General features: G+C 46.6%; 8 protein-coding genes across 8 annotated transcripts; 5 read left to right on the top strand and 3 right to left on the bottom strand.

The window, feature by feature from the left end:
- Nucleotides 1-402: 402 nt before the first annotated feature.
- On the top strand, nucleotides 403-1,749 carry F5891DRAFT_1130301 (chaperonin 10-like protein; the record flags this gene model as incomplete). Its single annotated transcript, XM_041364505.1, has 6 exons — nucleotides 403-424; nucleotides 527-788; nucleotides 818-896; nucleotides 949-1,133; nucleotides 1,179-1,449; nucleotides 1,630-1,749. The coding sequence occupies 6 exons, from the start codon at nucleotides 403-405 to the stop codon at nucleotides 1,747-1,749; spliced, it is 939 nt and encodes a 312-aa protein (XP_041222084.1).
- Nucleotides 1,750-3,952: 2,203 nt separating this feature from the next.
- F5891DRAFT_958609 (chaperonin 10-like protein) lies at nucleotides 3,953-5,205 on the top strand (the record flags this gene model as incomplete). The annotated part of the gene is made up of 5 exons (XM_041375577.1): nucleotides 3,953-4,229; nucleotides 4,269-4,354; nucleotides 4,407-4,593; nucleotides 4,644-5,038; nucleotides 5,086-5,205. The coding sequence occupies 5 exons, from the start codon at nucleotides 3,953-3,955 to the stop codon at nucleotides 5,203-5,205; spliced, it is 1,065 nt and encodes a 354-aa protein (XP_041222083.1).
- A 232-nt stretch (nucleotides 5,206-5,437) lies between these two features.
- F5891DRAFT_1054199 (DSS1/SEM1 family-domain-containing protein) lies at nucleotides 5,438-6,081 on the top strand. The gene is made up of 3 exons (XM_041362611.1): nucleotides 5,438-5,601; nucleotides 5,660-5,795; nucleotides 5,853-6,081. Exons 1-3 carry the CDS (start codon nucleotides 5,475-5,477, stop codon nucleotides 5,902-5,904), a joined length of 315 nt encoding a protein of 104 aa, XP_041222082.1. The 5' UTR covers nucleotides 5,438-5,474; the 3' UTR covers nucleotides 5,905-6,081.
- Nucleotides 6,082-6,094: 13 nt separating this feature from the next.
- Nucleotides 6,095-9,164, bottom strand: F5891DRAFT_1114230 (major facilitator superfamily domain-containing protein). The gene is made up of 21 exons (XM_041363762.1): nucleotides 9,100-9,164; nucleotides 8,743-9,042; nucleotides 8,652-8,677; nucleotides 8,571-8,597; nucleotides 8,504-8,512; nucleotides 8,373-8,453; nucleotides 8,261-8,325; nucleotides 8,103-8,206; nucleotides 7,926-8,047; nucleotides 7,809-7,869; nucleotides 7,529-7,750; nucleotides 7,468-7,474; nucleotides 7,385-7,416; nucleotides 7,274-7,330; nucleotides 7,206-7,222; nucleotides 7,102-7,154; nucleotides 6,965-7,051; nucleotides 6,866-6,902; nucleotides 6,696-6,812; nucleotides 6,476-6,636; nucleotides 6,095-6,422 (listed from the first exon to the last, which is right to left on the bottom strand). The coding sequence occupies exons 2-21, from the start codon at nucleotides 8,787-8,789 to the stop codon at nucleotides 6,288-6,290; spliced, it is 1,467 nt and encodes a 488-aa protein (XP_041222081.1). The 5' UTR covers nucleotides 8,790-9,042; nucleotides 9,100-9,164; the 3' UTR covers nucleotides 6,095-6,287.
- A 1,336-nt stretch (nucleotides 9,165-10,500) lies between these two features.
- On the bottom strand, nucleotides 10,501-14,127 carry F5891DRAFT_1130297 (uncharacterized protein; the record flags this gene model as incomplete). Its single annotated transcript, XM_041364504.1, has 12 exons — nucleotides 10,501-10,509; nucleotides 11,260-11,460; nucleotides 11,515-11,591; nucleotides 11,646-11,816; nucleotides 11,850-12,109; nucleotides 12,146-12,288; nucleotides 12,325-12,466; nucleotides 12,518-12,939; nucleotides 12,973-13,353; nucleotides 13,406-13,723; nucleotides 13,783-13,861; nucleotides 13,916-14,127. 12 exons carry the CDS (start codon nucleotides 14,125-14,127, stop codon nucleotides 10,501-10,503), a joined length of 2,415 nt encoding a protein of 804 aa, XP_041222080.1.
- A 912-nt stretch (nucleotides 14,128-15,039) lies between these two features.
- F5891DRAFT_1193096 (uncharacterized protein) lies at nucleotides 15,040-15,527 on the bottom strand (the record flags this gene model as incomplete). The annotated part of the gene is made up of 2 exons (XM_041367680.1): nucleotides 15,040-15,466; nucleotides 15,517-15,527. 2 exons carry the CDS (start codon nucleotides 15,525-15,527, stop codon nucleotides 15,040-15,042), a joined length of 438 nt encoding a protein of 145 aa, XP_041222079.1.
- A 233-nt stretch (nucleotides 15,528-15,760) lies between these two features.
- On the top strand, nucleotides 15,761-17,441 carry F5891DRAFT_1175230 (uncharacterized protein; the record flags this gene model as incomplete). The annotated part of the gene is made up of 8 exons (XM_041365705.1): nucleotides 15,761-15,866; nucleotides 15,966-16,129; nucleotides 16,182-16,308; nucleotides 16,357-16,571; nucleotides 16,632-16,823; nucleotides 16,879-17,040; nucleotides 17,100-17,251; nucleotides 17,303-17,441. 8 exons carry the CDS (start codon nucleotides 15,761-15,763, stop codon nucleotides 17,328-17,330), a joined length of 1,146 nt encoding a protein of 381 aa, XP_041222078.1. The 3' UTR covers nucleotides 17,331-17,441.
- Nucleotides 17,442-19,089: 1,648 nt separating this feature from the next.
- Nucleotides 19,090-19,770, top strand: F5891DRAFT_1175228 (uncharacterized protein; the record flags this gene model as incomplete). Its single annotated transcript, XM_041365704.1, has 2 exons — nucleotides 19,090-19,119; nucleotides 19,276-19,770. The coding sequence occupies 2 exons, from the start codon at nucleotides 19,090-19,092 to the stop codon at nucleotides 19,654-19,656; spliced, it is 411 nt and encodes a 136-aa protein (XP_041222077.1). The 3' UTR covers nucleotides 19,657-19,770.
- Between the last annotated feature and the right edge of the window lie 279 nt (nucleotides 19,771-20,049).

Genomic DNA, 20,049 nt, shown 5'->3' with positions numbered 1-20,049 from the left:
TTGACAAAATTGGACGAAATCGATCTCTCGAGTGTTTGCTGGCGGTGAGCTCCGAGACTGGGCAGACGAACTTCATAGATTTGCAATATGGACTGTACAATATATGATGATGAACTTTGAAATTGGGCCGCTTGTGCGTACTATCTTTATTTTATTCAACCGTGTGCTACATGCCTCTTCGACTCCCGGGTCACTGTTGCCCAGTGACTGACTGGAGTGGGATTCCAGCGTACTACTCGTCCTCGAAGAGACCGTAGTATGGTGCATCTATGTCAGCGAGACTCCTACGTTTTCTGGCGTCACATCTCATGCACATTACCTGTGCATATGGCGTTATCGTACAGGGCGCAGTCTCTGGAGCTTGTTATTAAGCGTCATCGTTACCAACATTCACCATTTCAAATGCCCGTCTGCATGAATAATCGTTTTCTTGCTCATCAAGTTTCAATTTATTATATAGATAGCAAGGTTGGAAGGCCTACAAGCATTCTACTCTCCACATCTATTTCCCATGTCTCTGCAACAGAAAGCCCTGTTCTTCCCCAAAAGCAGGGCAACTTTGAGCTTAGCTCCCGCAGCATCCCCAATCCTGGGGTCGGGCAGCTCCTGATCAAGATTCAATCTGCAGCTCTGAACCCAGTTGACTACAAGATCCAGGACACAGAGGTGGTTGCGATCCAATACCCTGCCGTCCTGGGAACGGATATTGCCGGGACTGTCGAGGAACTAGGGGAAGGTGTCGAGAACTTCCGCAAAGGCGATAGAGTGTCAGACAATTCTTTGCCCGTGTCTGCATAGGCTCAACCGTGGTTTATAGAGTGGCGCATGGCAAGTTCACCAATGACTTTACTGCATTTCAGCAGTATACTTTGACCGCTACGAGCTTTACAGCAAATGTAAGTTATGAGAACGTCTGTTGATCACATCGTCAACTACATTTCATTCCAGATTCCCGCAAGCGAGTCCTTCGATAGCGCAGCCACTATTCCTGTGGGTTTAGATACTGCGCTGGTGGGCTTGTATGGAAAACATTATGGTGCCGGTGTAACCCCTCCTTGGACGGAAAATGACAGTGGTCATGAATCAAAGAAACCAATTGTCATCCTCGGTGGTTCTTCCTCTGGGTTCATACGGTAAGCGAATTGAGACTCAATTCTTCTTTAATTGCATCCTGACAGTATTGCAGCTATCCAACTCGCTCGTCTGTCCGGATTCTATCCTATCATCACTACAGCCTCTGCAAGCAATGAAGAGCTTGTCAAGGGCTACGGCGCAACACATTTCTTTGATCGCAGCCTTTCTGGAAAACAATTACTGGCGGCCATCAGCGAAGTTACTGACGACCCTATCAAACTTGTTTATGACGCCATCTCGTTGCCAGAAACACAGTCCGTTGGATGGGAATTGCTTGCAGATAATGGCACGCTCATATTAACGCTTTATGCGAAAGTCAAAGAAGATGAAGGCAAGGGACGCAAGATTGTTCAGGCATTCGGAAACCCACATGCCCCCGAAAATGAGGAGCTGTGCCGCAACTCTTGGGCTAGGCTTGAGAAGTGGTTTTCAGACGGTACCATACAGGTTTGTTCTGCGATCATCGTTTTGGATTTTTGTCTCACATTTATGTAGCCGAGCAAATATGAAGTCCTCCCAAATGGGCTTGAAGGTATTATTGGAGGGCTGGAAAGGTTAAGATTGGGACAGGTGTCTGGAACGAAGTTGGTTGCTCACCCTCAGGAAACACAGTAAATGCAAGGTTGTCAACTTGTTCCGATTTGCCGGGACTTATTTGAAAGTACGAGCAGTGTTCATTCCGCATATTCAGGTCACCATAAATTCGCGTCACACTCTATACATTACCCAATGACTATCTTATTCTCCAGATCTGCGTCAGCAGTATGTCTGTCCATCTGAAGCGAAAGATGCTATTCGAAGAGCAGTTTGGATTGAACTACCCCCTTCTACGATTTATTGTAAGAAGAAGCAGAACGCGCTCTGGCGGCTCCTGCAAGAGATCTTAGTTCGGTCGGGCGATATCATTGTCTTCGACTGGATCAGACAATCTTCCGAGTTCAATATTAATAACTGTCTTCCAGCCCGTATTACCTCTCATACCGTTCCTCCGCGCACCCTTTTATCTTTGTCTGAAGATCATATCCGCACCCAGGTCTCTTCGCTGCGACAAACCGTGCCTGCAGATCTGGCGTTGAAATTTTTGACCAGGTTGAACAGCTGAGAACTCCCCGCTTCGGAAACTTGCAGACTTACATTTCATTTCTTGTCACAGAAGTCAGATGGAGGTGCGATCTAGCCCAGGAGAGTGCCATCGCATATGAAATCAAGGCAGATGGACCTCACGACCTGCTGATCCCGTCAAATTCCATTCAATAAATGTTCTTGTTTGTCCATCCATGTGATCTGTATCTCCTCGAGGTGCCTGACTCTGCAGATGATAAAATTGGACCGAGCCCGGGTTCCAGCTGATTGACGACTCTATAGAAGAGGAACCTCGTTCACCAGCTTTGCAATTGATGGATCACTTTGGACAGCTTTTCGGTCCATTTTTGCTAGCGCAACAGCACGTCAGAGAATACTAGAAGATCGCATCGAACCATGACATCATTGCACAAGTCAAAGACATAATTTCCGTTGTCATATGGACGTCCAGGTCAATACCGTAGAAGTACCGTAGAAATACTATAGGTCCGTGTCATCTCCATTGCACTATTAACCTGCTGCACGAAACGAGCTGGTTGACTCGAATTCTCACTCGTCAACATTTCTTACATTTGATGGTTTGCCTTGGACACCCTTTTGGTGCATTTTTTATTAAGGCGGCAGGGCGACGGACTCAGAGAATTTAAGAGAATCGTATCGAATAATGATATCATTGCACAGATTAAAGATATGGCTTCTATTAGCTACATGATGGACACCACGACACCAGAGATACTGTAGCCTACTGTAGCTTCCAGCCTCCAGGGGAACGTAGGCTTCTTCACTTCACACATTTATCTGCTGACATAATCTTATGAAGAAAACGTCACCGTTCGATGCTACCGCTCTTGTACTTCACAGATCCTTTGTACACCTTTGCACGCTTACCTTGTTTCTATAGGCATCTGGCTTGGACGCTTTGTGATGAACCGAATCTCTGAGGCTGACACTGGCTCTCGTCAAGGGGTAGCGGTGCCTCCTTATATTTCAACATGAACGACGGATAACTGGCGAAAGTCTCCTCAAGAAATTTTTATTCTCCAACACTACCTTTTGTATTTGTACCATTTTGTTGGACAGCAACTATGTCAGAGCCCTTTGCATTGCCACGAAAGTTCAGAACGACAACGACCGACAGCCGTGACCCGTTGGACTTCTGGCATATAAAGAGACAGTTGAGGAGTACAAGGTGGGCATACGTTGATTTGGGTCCTTTCTCTCTCTGATACTACACTTCTTTGAAGGTATATACTCATAACTGAATTACACTACAAGGCTGCTGGGAATGCACACAGTCGCACCCAAACTGGGACGCAGTGGCAGACACCCACGGATCGCACAGATAGTTGGACGTCCATCGCACATCTCGCAGCCTGATCCTGTTGTTCACACTATTTGTTGATTACTTCCATCTCCATCTCGTTTTGAAGCACTTGATACTGATATATGATATCATCCATGATATCCCGTTAACTTACAGTTTGGTTTTTCGTATAGTTTATCATAGTGCGCATTATTTTGCCCATCCAGTAACACATGTACACCTACACCACCGAGTCTCCTACCATTTCAGGTGTCGTACCTCATGCACATTGCATATGGCGTTATTGTGCAGGGGCAGAGCAGCTGGTGCTACAAGAAGTAGATGAGGCTTCTTATTAACACCGCCGCCATCATAAACTTTAATCCATTTCTTTCACCACCCGCTCTAGTATACCCTCCACATCTCTTTGGCATGTCTCCGCAACAGAAAGCTCTTATTCTTCCCGAAAAGCGGGGTGACTTTGAAGTTGGCTCTCGCGAGATCCCCAGTCCCGGGGCTGGGCAGCTTCTGGTTAAGGTTCAATCTGCAGCTCTGAACCCGATTGACTACAAGATCAAGGACACAGGGGCGGTCGTGACCCATTACCCTGCTATTCTTGGCATGGATATTGCTGGTGTCGTAGAGGAACTAGGGGAAGGTGTTCAGAATTTCCGCAAGGGCGATAGAGTGTTAGACAGTTCTTCACTAGGTTTGCACCTGTCTGTATAGGCTCAACGCTCAACGCTAGTTTACAGATTGGCGCATGGCAAGCGTAATAACGACTTCACTGCCTTTCAGCAGTACACCTTGACCGTTGCGAGCTTTACCGCAAAGGTTAGTTATGAGAAGGCTTATTGACCATATCGCCAACTACATCCCATCCCAGATTCCTTCAAACGAATCCTTCGATAGCGCAGCTACTGTTCCTCTAGGATTGGATACTGCGCTAGTAGGCTTGTATGGGAAACATTATGGAGCCGGGATAGCCCCTCCTTGGACGAAAAGCGCTGCCGGTCACGAATCGAAGAAACCGATTGTCATCCTTGGCGGTTCTTCCTCTGTGGGTTCATACGGTAAGCGTAGTAAGATTCGCCTATTCGGCCGCATCATGACAGTATTGCAGCTATTCAACTCGCTCGTCTATCGCAATTTTATCCTATCATCGCTACCGCCTCTCCGAGAAATGAAGAGCTTGTCAGGGACTACGGCGCAACCCATTTTTTTGATCGCAACCTTTCCGGAAAACAATTGCTGGCGGCCATCAGACAAGTCACTGGAGGTCCTATCAGAGTTGTTTATGACGCCATCTCGTTGCCAGAAACACAGTCTGTTGGATGGGAATTACTTGCAAACAATGGCACCCTCGTATTAACCCTTCCTGCATCAGTCGAGGAACATGAAGGCAAGGGGCGTAAAACCATCCAGACTTTCGGAAATCCACACACTCCCCAAAATGAGGAGCTGTGCCGCAACTGCTGGGCTAGGGTCGAAAAGTGGCTTTCAGACGGTACTATACAGGTTTGTTCTGCGACCACTTTTGGATTTATGTCTCATACGTGATGTAGCCGAACTATTATGAAGTCCTCCCAAATGGGCTTGAAGGTATTATTGGAGGGTTGGAAAGAATGAGATTGGGACAGGTGTCTGGAACGAAGTTGGTTGCTCACCCTCAGGAAACACAGTAAATGCACAAGTTGCTGCCAGCTTGTTCGCCAAGGACTCTTTCTTGCATCAGGGGGCACACGATCAAATTGTACACTAGGCGTCGCAATTACAAGTTTATATATGTACAGTGCTAGGTAGGAAATCGGATGTAAAAGAATGCTTGTGATACTACATACATGCCCCAAATATTTCTGGCCCCTACGTCCTGAAGTCACATTCTCACGATCATGCCACTGACGCGGCCTAAGTGAACGCGTCTTTAATAACACTGAGTCTATCTCTTACCAGTATGTCTTCATCCGCATCCTCATCAAAACCCGCAGACAAACAACCAGAGAAGACTAAGGAGGATGACAATCAACCTCACCTGGGGGTCCTTGAAGAAGACGACGAGTTCGAAGAGTTCCAAGTAGCAGGTGATCAATTCAGTTGTCACCTATGTCATCAATGTTTACTGATGATGTTGCCTGGTAGACTGGGATGATTCTAGCACAGATTTGGCGCACTTGAAGGGCGCTGCACCCGGGGTCGCAAAATCAGCGGGGGATAAACTTTGGGAGGATAATTGGGACGATGACGACATCGAGGACGAGTTCAGCGTGCAGCTACGGTATGCAATTCTCCTCTCGTCTTGATGGTACATTTTCCCAACTCACCCATTGGCTAGGAATGAACTCGCTAAGGCAGGGAAAGCGACTGGTGACCCGATGCAGCAATAATGACATCGTATCAGTGGGTTTTGCCAAGTGATTCGTCCAGTTACTGTCGAATATACAATACTTCAGAAATTTCATCATCTGCACTATTAAATTTTCAGTGTGTACTAGGTCTCTCACCGGAACTCTGGCTGCGATTAGTCATATATTCGTTGAACAATCATATCCACATTAATCAAACGAGACAAGGAGAGCAAGGGCCATGCAAGGTAAGCCACCTTCAGAAGAATGGTTTTCCTCACGAAATAGGTACATGTCATCAGTGTAGATCTCCGAAGACTGCATCTTAAGTGATTAAGCAGGTATTTGTACAACTGAGTAAGAAAATATCGTGGTACACAAACATAAACGTGAATTATAATCAGGATCGTCTGCTTGCAGCGCAACTAAACTTTGGTCTCTGAGTCCGTGTCCTTGATCGCTGAACTTATTTCTTGGCCTTCCGCATATGACACGGTTTCAATTTCGGGAAGACCCATAAGTGAGACATCGAAACCGTTAGCTTCGAGGTATTCCCGGAACTACGTTGCGAGGTATGTAAACATTGCGGGCAACGGGAGAGACAATTGCGCACCTTCGCATCCTCTTTCTTCATACCATCGTGGTCCAAGGGTGTCACAAAAAAGTAAACGACGATTGCGCTTAGGATGGCAAGACCGCTGCCGACCCAGAAGGGGCCAGTGTTCCCTTTAGGTGAACTTGAGCCACCAAAATCCGTGACTATGATAGGGAACACTGGACGGACAAACAAAACACTCAGTTCACCCGTCGTACGGCAACTGTATAGCACCTACCCCAAGTTCCAATAAATGCGCCGATTTTTCCAACAGCAGCTGCAAAACCGTAATACTGGCCACGCACAGCAGTAGGTCCGGACTTTGCACCCAATACACCAAGGCAGTTTCCGGGACCTAGGCAAAAAAAGAGTTCAGAAGACGAAGAGTGATTGCGCAACCCCACGCACCAAACTCGCCAAAGCTCAGGAAGATGCCGTACACCACCTGATGAACCACTTAGCATCTGGCAATTGTCTGGCAATTTTCTATGTGAGAAAGATACCTACAGCAAAAGCGCCAATGTGTTGTGACAGTTGAGTATAAAGGCCACTCATGATAAATCCAATGACCGCTTGCGCGAGAAGGCCAGTGATCTAACATGAGATTCAGAAAAGGCACACCGCATCTGCTTAATAATATTCACTATAGTGACCTTCGGACCCAAAAGATCAACGAAGAAGGCGCCCACAACGGTGCCTGCAGAATGTGAGTGAGCTCTGGAAGTTCGTCATCGTCCAATAGACTAACCTGGGATGTAGAACAGACTGCGAAATCATGTAAATAGGAGCATGAATCATGAACGGGTGAAGGCTTACTTGATCACAACAGACCAACCAAAGACAACGGTGAGGGATGAATTGCCGCCGGTAACGCTGCCAAAACAGTTAAGTTCTACTCATATCAAGAAAACAAAAGCAGATGCATACGCATTGGTGACTGTGGATGAATAAAGTCCGAACTACAAAAAAAAATCAGTGATAATTTATTCCGTAAGCGTCTGACAGCATACTGGGTATCTGGAGGTATGTGAGTAACTAGTCAAGAATGCATGGAAGTGGTTGCAGACATACGTGATGAAGTCATAGATGAACCATACTAGCGAGATGCCAAACAGGCCACGCCAGTATCTTTTAATGATTAGTCTGTATGGGATACGGACGTGTTTCATTGAATCGCGCTTGTAGCGATTAGGTTCCTCCATGCGCAGCCGCCAAAAGAAGACAGCAACAGCAGGAACTACACCAAGCCCAAGCGAGAGGCGCCAGACGGCACGAAGGTGGTTGTCCCCGAATCTGGAAAGCAACTGTTAGATATAGATTACAAGATGTGGAAGTGAATGGCGGCACAGACATCCAGTAAAGTACTAATGGTACGAATGCTCCAATAACGAAACCGACATCGATCATAGTGTCTGAGCAGCGTGTTTTAGAATACTGGTGATAAAGGTATTTCACCACATCGGCTCACTCGTTGCGAGCACCAGCCATCGGTGTTGCGAGTTCTTAGCAATGCCCTCTTCCTCCGACTGTTCAGATGCAGCCACGGAGCCGCAAGGGTATTCAGCGCCGACGCCAATTCCAAGAAGGAAGCTGTGTTAGAAATAATGAGTGGCAGAGATGATCTCGCACCGGCACATGTACTTACCGGCATGCAATAAGCATAGCAAGCATGCCATCGAGGCTGTGATTAGCACCAGACGAAGCAGCTGAGAGACCAGAAAATATTGCAACGATCCCAGTTGCGGACATCTGTTTCAAAAGCATGACTTGCGGGTTGCTCGATTGAGGTTGACATCTACTTACCATACCAAATTTGCGCCCAGCTTTGTCGGAGAGATAGCCAAAGGTGAGCATACCCACCACGGTGCCTGATACGATTTAATTGCAGATCAATGAAGGAGACTCAGTTACGCACCTGCGAAGGCGACACTAGAGAGTGTGGTGCTGTAGTTTGTAGTGATGCCGCCGGAACCAGTGCCGTATATGCGTTCCAGAACTGTAATTCACATTAAACCTTTCGTAAATTTGATGGCAAAAATCGCTTACGAGTGTTGACTGCAAGACAGTTGAATTTGAGGTCAAAGAGGGCTCACTAAGTTGAATAATTACCCACCAGCACCAATGACATTGTTGGCATAACCTGCGAACGATTATGAAATTCACGTTAAAGGAGACAGATGTTGTAACTGCTTGCCATCAGAAAACAGAGCCGTTCCACAGCTGTGAGAAAGGATCCAAGCATCGTGATCAATTTGAAGATGAGAAACAAATACAAGATAACGTACGCAAAGATGAGAGAAATACTACTCAGGGCGACTTTCTTCTCAGCCATGGCGTTGAGGGAGGCAGTGATAGAGGACGTCGACAAAGAGCAGGCAAGGAATCTTTTGTATCAACTCCACCTCTTAAAATAGAATCGCGGCTGAGTCTTATAGGTGATCCGGGCCCTGGAGACGCATACAGTCACCAACTTAGAGCATTTTCTCTGCCATTTTCGCTCAATGTTGATTGGTGGCATATCGGCAAACGTGTGCTCGTTGACGCATTCTACTTCGTGCAAGTCACAGCCTAGGTAAGTTTGTGCTCTGCCGTCCGAGGTGTCCGTTACAGGCATTGAATGCAATACATATCAGGATGCTTACTGGGGTTAGAACGTGATTGTGTATCACGATGTTCCTGTGTGCGTGTGTGGCAAACTCCAATCAGCTTGCAGGCCATGTGAGCAGCATTTCCTTTCCTGTCTGATACTTGGCCAAAGCTTGGGACGGGATGTCCCGTGACACGGCGGCTGTGCGACGACCCCCCGCTCGCTGTATGTCGACGAGCGGAGGTTGATGAACGTTGATGGACGGAGAGGAAACTGGCGGGAATGTTAGCGTCGATATTGCATGTAGTATGTACAGTGTGTCAGTGTCACTCCGAAGAAATGGCAACTCTCCCTCAGCCGCAATGATGTGATTAGGGTTTTGATAGGAAACATAGGAACGTAAATCAAGACTTGTAGTTGTAACCAATCATTACTATTGGTTTCCACTAGTTCGTATACTCCCTACATCTCGTGCATCGTTCATCAGTAAATTCACACATTTCTTGGAGGACCTTTTTCAAAAATTAAAACTTATTTTTAACTTATTGACACATTCACCTTTATTCACTTGGCTGTTTGTTTTCACAAGTCAAAAAAGTAAGCATATGACACACAAGTGCCGAAAAGTAGCATAAGATCAAAAAAGTTAGTTCAAATATTCAAAGCAAAAATAAGTACAACAAGTAAAATAAGTAGTTCAACTTGGTATGTAATCCGCAGTGGGTAGCCCATGACCCATGTATTCCTGTACTAGATATGGGTGTAGGTAACTAGCCAGATGCTCAGAAGCGAAGCCTGAGCATCAGCATCCAGCTGAGCGCCATTGAGTCTGACCACCACCTTAGCATCCACTGCAGTCATCCGTCTCTGAAGATAGGGACCTGGTAGCAGAGCAAGAGGATGGCTAGGAAAGCGGATGCAGGCATGCAGTTTTGAACCTGCGAAAGTTCTTGTCAGGGGGCTACCCCTACCCCTACCGCTTGTCCATCTCATTATCGTTTAGGGATACTACTGCTGAGCCTATATATGCAGTGGGAGTGGGTGGTCCATGCCACTACTGCAACCAACCACTCTAGGGCTGGCCAGCTGACTATGTAACCAGTGACCCACCACAAGGGCAGTTTATGGCCCACGGGTGGGGAGGAGAGGGTTGGGGCTAGGACGGAAACTTCGTATCTAAGATTCGGTCGACACAGGCCTTTATCCCATGGATCGGTGATCATGAGGCCCCACACCATTGTACTGGACTGGACCCATTTCGGGTACAGCGAGATTCCTTCGTTCCCATGTGAATATGTGATGAAGCTGGACAGTGTATGTCAGTAGTAGCAACACAATAATGAGATTGACAGACTCACAAAGTGCGAATGTTGGGAACCAACTTGGATCAGTGTGGGTCTTGCTCAAAGGAGGATCAACACACTCATGAAGTGCGAACAGCAGGAAATGACTTGGATCAGCGTGGCTCTTGGTTGAAGGAGGATACACTCATGAAGTGCGAATGGCAGGAAACGACTTGGATCAGCATGGCTCTTGGTCAAAGGAGGATCAACATACCCACGAAGCGTGAACGGTGGGCAACAACTTGGATCAGTGTGGCTCTTGGTTGAAGGAGAATCAACACACTCACTCACTACAGGCAAGTCTCCCTCCATATCTCCTCAATAAATAAGGACTTATGATGAGAAAGACTTGGAGTAGCTGTAGCCTACAGTACATGCTGTAGACCTATTTTCTGCAGTGAATCTAGATGCCGCAGGCAAACTGATAAATATCATCGCCCTATACAACATGGTCCAAGTCCTCCCCCCCACAATAGCCACACTAGAAGCCTCCAACACCAAGAATCACACCAGACAAGACAACATCTTCTGTTTGGCAGACTTCGCAGAAAAATTCACCTATTGCAATGTGGAACATCACCTTCAACCAGTTATAACTGACCATTTTCTGATAATCAGTACCACATCAGGAAAAAACCCAAAATGCCGTAGCCCGAGCGACAGCTATATAGCGCTTTTTAGGCACAGTAGCACTATGTAGGCGCACCTTACGCTACAGTGACCTATATAGCGCTATATAGTCTTTAGCCAAGCTACAAGCGGCTATATGGTTGGGGGGTGCTACAGGTAGCTACAAGAGCTATCACTGCAGCTACAAGCAGCTACAGGTGCAACCGTAGTATGTACGTGACACTGTCGTTGTATATCATTACTTTATAACACATGCTGCAAAACATTTCGCCATCAATGAACTCGTTAAAATAAAAATTGTTCGCCACCTTGTATGCATTTCCGCTTCTCAACCTCAGATCTACTGATTGTCCCATCCTCGGTATTAAATGGCACGGCCGCACAACTTCGTCAACGTGGATTACAGCAGCATTGCGGCGAAGTTGGCGGGTTGAGCGCGAGACCTGTCGCATTCAAGAGGAAGGGTCGGGTGGTTTAAAAGGTGTGAACCACTTGACATAAGCGAGGGCTCTGGAATATGCGCCGAACTGGTGAGGTAGAGTGAAAATAGCGTGAACTTGTGCTACTCGTACACCTGCAGCCAGACTGTTAACAAAATTGACCGCTGAGAAACTCAGCAAAAAAATACCCTCAAGAGTATGCAAATGCGAAGAGCGAGGCCTGTCTGCTATCAACACCATGTCAAACTGGGCTGGAGTACCAGGCTTCCGGCCTGATGGCAACTTTTCTGGAGTTGCTCTGATGCGCCTTCGCTTTGGCACATCGCTAACTCGTAAATCTGGCAGTGTCACAATCACCACTTGACGATAAAGATCGAATCAGTCTTGAAGACCAGGGACTATGGTGTTGTGCAGGAGATTCTTGAGTAAGAATGATCGGAGAGCAGGGAGGAACTCAGTAGCACCGTGTGCTGTTATGATGGTTTGAACGGATTGGTGAGGATGCGCAGGGACTTTTGCAAGGACATGGCTTGCTTGAAGTGGTTCAGCGGCAGGAAGATTTGGTGTTTCCGACTCTGAGTCCATGTCTGAATCTGCGTCAAAGTCATGTGGGTTTGAGTGAGGCTGTTGTGACAACCAATCCAGGTATGCGCTACGTATAAACACGGCTTCCTGGTGTTAGAGCCACAAAGCCATTTGTTCCTCGTAGTCCCGTTTATTGCTAGCACGGTATGAATCCTTTGCGAAATCAATGTGCAAGCGCTCGGGAAGTTCGGTGTTAAAGCCGTCAGCTGTGCCTAACAACGTGATGGACTGCACATAATGAGAGAGCTGGTGTAATTTTGGTATGTTTAAATGCTCTCAAACAGCAAGCTCTTTGAGGATGTCTTTATTTGCGTGAAATACAGTCAGGGCGGTTTGTAGGGCTTCGAGGGACTCAGTCATCTGAATGTGCAGCTGGGCATGATACGAGAAGTCAAGAATAGATCGTGCAACCACCAAAACACGACTGCCAGGCATGACATCAAAACATCATCTTAATGACTCAATAAACACTCACCTAGATACTGCCCCGCTCAATAAGCCAACAAATACTCTCTGCATCTCTTTATGTTCACACCCTGTCCACTGCTTCACACTCGATATCCCTTTCTTGAAGTGTCGAAGGCCAGGATAATTCGGGATCGCCTTGAAACGTGCGTCGATCTCATCCTCCCCGATAATATCAATGCACCACTTCACAAGGTGGTCTTTGAAGACACCTTTGTGAAGTTGATGCAGAAGGTCAGGTGTGAAAGCTAGAAAAATGTCTGCGTGAGGCAGATCAGCCCAGAAAGGCTTGTAAACGGCGCGTAGACCATTGGCCTCAAATTCTGGAGGATGCTGACCAATCTTGTGCTTGTGCAAGATTTCTTTTGTTGACTCTGGATCACGCATTGCTGAGTTAAGTGCATCCCCTCGCTCATTTGCAGCTACAAGGCACTTTGGACATCAGTTCTCTTTGCAACAACTGACCAAACACTGTTCCGGGAAATCGGCGACATACGCTGCAAGAATTGGGTAGATACGACGAACCCACAAGTCCGCACACACCATTTCGACACCGTCGTTTCCAGCACCGATGAGAGGTTGGAGCAGTAGAGCCATGCAATGGTGGAAGAGGCAGTATCCAGCCAAGGAGCGTGCATCGGGGGTGAAACAGTCAAGTTTGCTAGCTGGTAAGTAACCAATGAGAACGGTTGCTCGTGCTGATGCTTGGCGCCTTTTTGCTTTAGCGATGTTTCCAATGGACATGTACACTGGCCATGCCGACTTATCCCCTCGGAACTGCGACAACGATGTTTTGTCTGAAGATAGAATGATTGGTGCTATTGTTGCACCCTCTGGCAAGGTGTTCTGTGTGTGAGGTCAGTCTGTTGCTTTGTCACTCCCTCTCAAATAGTCTTACCTGTTTCTCGCCCCACCAGTCTGCTGTCCACATCTCGTCAATGACTCTATGTTGCCCCGCACGGTCTGCATATGCTTTGGCAGGTGAGTACGCCATATGTTCTTTGAAGGCCAGATTGCCAATGAGCTCTTTCACGCATTCTACAGGGTCCTGGCTCCACAATTCAACATCTTCTTGCAACATTTCGCCTTTATCATCCTCGCAGTTTCCACGCACAGTCACCTTTTTACAAGTCCATCCTGGCCCGCGTGGAAGTTTATCCACGCGCTGCAAGAATGAGTGGTTGTTATGAAATGAAAGTTTGCTGCGGTTTTGTGTCTGGTTACTAGGGTATCAATATTGTAAGTTCAAATTTTGATCAACGCTTTCAAACTTACTATGGGCAGTTTCAGGAATTCTTCAGTCCGCATCTGACCAAGGTTCTTGACAAGCCAGTGAGCCAGATCCCACTCTTCCCTGGTGAGTGATATCTATGTAGTAGATGCTTTGCCAGCGCATTCGAGCACTTACTTGTCCTCAAAAGGCGACCATGGATCATCACCCTCTTCCTCTTGGTATGTTCTATATTTTTCAAAACTCGTCTCCCCCTCATGCAGTGCCCAGCCAGCATCCGTCCGAGGTTCAAAATATCGGCCATTATTGGTGAACGACATCCCATCTTCATCTTCGACTTCCTCGACTGTAACACAACAAGTCTTGCTGAGTGCTGGGTTATCGTCCATATCTGGAGACGGGCGCGGGTGAACATGGCCTGGAGCTGCATCTTGATGGGGGAAGTCAACATCTGGTGCGTCGTCTAAGTTCTCTGCCTCTACTTCTTTGATCATTGATTCATACTGTGTTCAACATTCAAGACGCCCTACAATGCGTCTCTTGAGACCCTCGTGTGTAGTTGTTACCTTCCCACAGAATACACAGTGGGGCATGCTGGCTTGTCTGGTGTGATTGATGGTGCGATTGACACGAAACTCGTGTCAAGTCATGTTGTACCGGCCCTAAGTATCTTGACGCCACAAAAATGGAAAAAACACGCTAACACTATCCTGTCCAGGCTCAAACCGCATTCCAGAAGGTCGACTCCTTCACACTAACACTAACACTATCTTGTCCAGGCTCAAACTGTGTTCCAGAAGGTCGACTCCTTCAATCAGATTATATTCGAAGTTCCATGACCTCCCGCCATTCGACACAAACCATGTTCCAGAAGGTCCTTCTTCTTGGACTCGCGGAGACCAAAATTGGACTCGGACTATATTCGAAGTTCCATGACCTACCACCATTCGACTGGCATACATGTAAGCATCTTCAATCTACCTATGGTACTCGCCTCATTGGTGCCCAGATCTAGTTGTGGCGCAGCGCCTGGTTATTGCTGCGCCCAGTTTGAGTTTAGACCAGGCTGACCCTCAAGTGAGTCCTCATACCGGCCCTAATTGTGACTAACACAAAAGTCATTTGCAGCAATGTGACCCTTGCAAGTGACTAACTACTGTCACGGATGCAGTTCATAATATGGAGATTGACCCGAACATCGTTGAAAATAAAGGTGACCCACATGGTGCGCCCTTATTCCAAATGACACTTGACTAAAACTAACTGACACTAAAACTAACTTGACTAAAACTAACTGACAACTAAGCTAGGGTAGTAATGCCATGAGCCGCAAGTAAGAGCTCCAAAAGTTGAACCTTGCATGACTCCTCACACTGCTTTTTTTCAGCATTCCATCGCACCTTTATCATCTCCTGCACCAAATTTTGGTGAGCAGCAGGACCTTGTATGTGCTCTGAGAGCTGCACTCTGCATGACTCATCACAAAGCCTAATCTCTGCATCCCAGCGCTCTAGGACAAGTGTTCGCAGGTAGGTCTGCGATGTTTTGATGGGTCCTGGAGTTTGGCGATATGGTGCCAATGGAAACTGAATATCAAGAGCAGGCTTAACCTCCCTCCTAGCCCATCCCGGAGCAACGACCGCGTGAAATGGTCGACTTGGAGGAGGTTTCAATAACAAGATGTTCGGCTTCACGTCATCTGATTCGTTCGACAACATGAACGCTGAACTACAACATCGGTGAGTGTGAGGCAAGCATTGGAGAAGGCAGCCACTTACAATTTATTCATTTTGGCTGTAGTATCGATTTCGCTGTAGTATTTATTGTATGTTTGAAAGGAAAGTCATCCCCGTCCCTCTTATTTATGCCAATATATTGACACCGCTTGGTCAGTTGAAAACTTTAACTTCGTGATCAACAAAACTCAAAAATTGTTTGTTGATTTGACGCCACTGTAGGGTTTTTAAAGGCATGCATACCCCCTCCTTCTGTCATCGTTATTTCTACTGACTACCGTCTATTATGCCTGCAAAATCCCCCTCCAAAAAGGGAGGTAAAACAGCACTTTTGAAGGCCCAGGAGAACCTATGTGCAGAGATGGTGTTGACCGCGGGACGCACTGCAAGTGGTCGGCAACGTTGGCCAACCGAAAAAGAAACATATTGAAGTAAGTTATATCAAGCCCAACATGAATGCTCGCGCTCACTTACATGTTTCTGCTCAACAGTTTTAAAAGCTCATCGAGGAGAAGAACGCCAAAAGGCCTTAGAAATGAAGATGAAGAAGCGCGACTTAAAGGCACTGTGCACTACATACCAGACACATCCCGAGGTATTCGACAGCGAGCCTGCTGGGCTTCTCAGCGATGCTGACATGGATGAAGACAACATGGTCAGTGTCTTATTTGTCCAGGTGCTCCATGTCACTCACAACTACATAATAGTTTTCGGACCGCAGTGTACCTACAAGACTACCTAATCAACAGGCGCTCACATACAGTATGAGCAAGACCCCTCCAACTGTCTTGGCCCAAAAACCCACGAGTAAGATCCATACAAAGCCACAGAAAGGTACTATGTCTTGTCCTGTGTGTATCTTGAACTAACACACTTTTTCAGCGTCCACAACTGTTGTGTCTTTGCATAACGACAGTGACAGTGAGGGCAGCAGTGACAGCAACGATTTGAACAACTTTGTCGATCGCATGGACCAGGACGACACTGAGAACGAGTCTGATTGTGGTGCGGACAACACTCCCGATGATCATGACGAAGTGGCCAAAGCTTCTTCACCACTGGTTGTCGGCACCAAGCACAAACTGGAGGACTCAAAGGTCCTCAATACTGACATGAAGTTCAATAAAGGTCCAGACAGAACACGCCAATGATTAAAGGCCAGCGATTTCGACGACGTCACCAAGGATTTGCTCACCACTGCCACGTCTATCTACCGCTGTCTAGTCGTGACTCGTGCACCTTTTCCAGAGACACTAATCATTGAGACCAAGCTAGCAAAGGATGCCTGGCATGAGGCGTCTAACATGGCAGAGCTTACCATCCAACTGACCCCTTCTCTCGTCAAAATGGTACGTCTCGTGTCCGCGTCCTTGCCCTACTTGATTTTATTTATGTTGCATATAGATGACGAGGCGCACATCACAAGTGCGCGAGGAGCTTAAAACAAAGATGCGCGTACTGACGGCCTCATTCTTTGGCTTCCGTGGAAGCAGATCTATACCCGCCATCAAGCAAAACCGTGACCTGGCTGAAGCTCTCAAGGAAGGATCGTGTTTTGTTTTTAAGGTGCGTGTTTAAATTCAATTTTACCATCATTAGTCAATGTCTGACTGGCAGAGTAAAAGGACTGGGAAATGAAACGTGGCATATACAAGACCGGATTAATCCAGGAGGTGGTGAATGATATGTGGTTCGCAAACCGAATCGACGAGGGTATAGTATATGCTAAAATTTCGATCCTTTACCCGTTCAAACCATTGCGCTTATACTCACAGCAGTGAGTGTATTCAGTGATTCTGATGTTCGTACTGCAACTGAGGTCTGACAGATTGAATGCTGCATCGACGAGTGGATGACTGGAGTAAAGGAGGACATCAAATTTTCGTCGGTTGCTTACTCCCCGGTCTACCTTCTTCATCTCAACTCCCTGTGGCGGTTCGATGAGCGGACTGCTGCTTACAAACTGCTTGGTAAAATTGGTGTCAATCTTCTCGACGTTGCTCGGTATTTTTTTATTACTTATGTCATTCATCATCCAAACTGACATTCATAAAAAGGATGCACGCTGGTGTGGATCCATTCATGGCGGCAGTGACTATCGATAGCTTCACAGATGACGTTTTCGATGAAGCTATTCGAGAGCATGAAGATGAGGCTCGAGAAGCACGAGAATTCTGAAGGGGATGGTGATTGAGGCAGCTGTATCTCGAGGATTGTATACATGCTCACACGCTATAGCACCTTAATTGATTCGATTTTGTTGATTTCCAGTCAGTGGCCTGATCTATATTGCAGGAGCTACAGTAGCAGTGTGTAGCTACCTGTAGCTCGAACGAGCAAATACTAACACTATTCCTATAGCACCCTATAGTAATTTGTAGCACATATAGCTTTCTGTAGCACCTGTAGTTGGTTGCTACAACGAGCTACAGGAGTGGCCGTAGCACTACATAGTTCGCTGCGTGGCTATATAGCTCCACATAGTAGACACTTGACAAATCTGGCTACAGGTACTATAATGACTATATAGCACCCTGTAGTCAATGGTTTTTTCCTGATGGAAGTGACACGTCCCCCGAGTGGTCTCATACTTTCTGTAGCCTTACGGGCACCCTGAAGTCCAGCATCAACTGATTGGGAATCAGGAATCCCTTTCACGTCAGGAGGTGTGTCGAGGACCTGCACGACCACCAGAATTTAGATATGAAAAATAGATCATTTGGCGTAAATACCTTCGAAGCAGGTTCTCCGGGCGCTCCTTGATTCCCACGGCCACTGAGATTCTCAGATGTGACGGGCTTGTCGCCATCGGAAGGATGCAGACTCGATCCATGCTTGGTTGACCTTAGACAAGTTCAAGATGAAAACAATGACTACTTACCTCAGCATTCTGATTCGACAAAACACTTTCATGATCGGTGTTCTAGACAACGGGGACTTGGTGGCGGGAACGCTTGAAGTGTTTCTGTAAAATATCAGCTATATTCTAGTCCCTTCAGCATTCAGGCCGACATACGGAAACTTTTTAGTCACATTCTTCTTAACTTTCCGCAGGGCCTGACCGAGACCGCAGCCGCTACGGTGCTGGCTCTGGATTAAGGATGCGTAGGAGGCAGGGAAATGTCATTAGCGCTCATCGACAGCGGTCTAATGAGGGCACGTACGGAGCTCTCGCCAGCAGTTGCTTCTCTGGACTGAGAAGCCTCCGGAAGAGATTCCTGCCTGTGGTCTTCGGTCATTGGGATGAGTCAAAGATTGGAATCAGCCTGAGGAAAATAGATGCAAGAATTAGAGGTAGGGAAGAGTATTTGGTGGAACCAGAATTTAAATAACAAGCACCCCAATACCCTTGACCACATTGCATCAGTGAACCCGTGAGGAAAGTAGATAGCAATAAATAACAATATATAGTACATAATCGCAAGAACTAGCATAATTTTGCTATCGACAATCACATTGTTATGTTTGACCTTATAGAGGAAAGACGCGTCCCTGATTATCGTATAAAATGTTATGAAATGCCATAACGAAAGGGAGGTTCACAACTCCGAAGCATCAAATAATTGACGTGAAAATATAAAGCTTTACAATGCTTTATCTAATTGCAAAATTTACATGATATCTGCGAGAATGATACTACCTGGAGTAAGTTAGACAGAACTACCAAAAGCGCCAGCATGACAGATTGCCTACAACAACCTGTCATTTTGTCACCAGTACCAAATTATTCTCATCCTCAGCACTCGTTTTGTGAAGCAAATTAATTTTATTTATATTTAAATACTACATATGTGGTTACAGGACAAAAAGAAAACAGGAAAAGATAGCGGAGAGATGAATGAAAGGAGGGACCAAGGTCAGCAAGGAACCACGAAAAAAGGCCAGCAAGGAGCCACGAGGAAAGGAAAGGACCACCATGAATGGCCAGAGGAAGGAACCATGAGGGAAGGACAGACCACCACGAACGGCCAGGAAGGAACCACGAGGAAAGGAAGGGCCATGAGGAAAGGAAGGGCCACCACGAACGGCCAGGAAGGAACCATGAGGAAAGGCCAGGGAGGAACCACCACGAACAGCCAGGGAGGAACCACCACGAACAGCCAGGCAGGAACCACCACGAACGGCCAAGGAGGTACCACAAGGAAAAGGCCAGGGAGGGACCATCACAAATGGGAGGAATGAAGATGCTGAGTCGAGAGGTGGTGGTAGTAGCGGTGAAAGAAGGATTGAAAGGAACTTGCGTGTAAATTTCCGTCCTGCGCAAACAATGACAAATCAATTTCAACCACTTGCGCTGGTCACATGATTTGAGGTTGTCCGAAAATTCTAAGGTAAAATTTGAGGCTGAGGTGATAGTCACGTGCATGATTTTGGATGACATTGTAATTCACGCAATATTTGAACCGATCTATATAGTTTTGTAAGTCAAAAATAAATGAGGTAATATGATGTTGCTCAACAAACGGTACCTAATTACACTATCATACCTCGCTGGTTGAAGCTCTCATAAGAATATAAATTAGGTTACAAGTGCTAACGGTTCTTTCCACGATAAAGTCTTATATCACTTGGTAG

The sequence above is a fragment of the Suillus fuscotomentosus genome (genome assembly GCF_016647785.1).
Source record: "Suillus fuscotomentosus strain FC203 chromosome Unknown F5891scaffold_55, whole genome shotgun sequence".
Taxonomy (NCBI): Eukaryota; Fungi; Basidiomycota; class Agaricomycetes; order Boletales; family Suillaceae; genus Suillus; species Suillus fuscotomentosus.
This window is presented reverse-complemented; position numbering and strand designations above follow the sequence as displayed.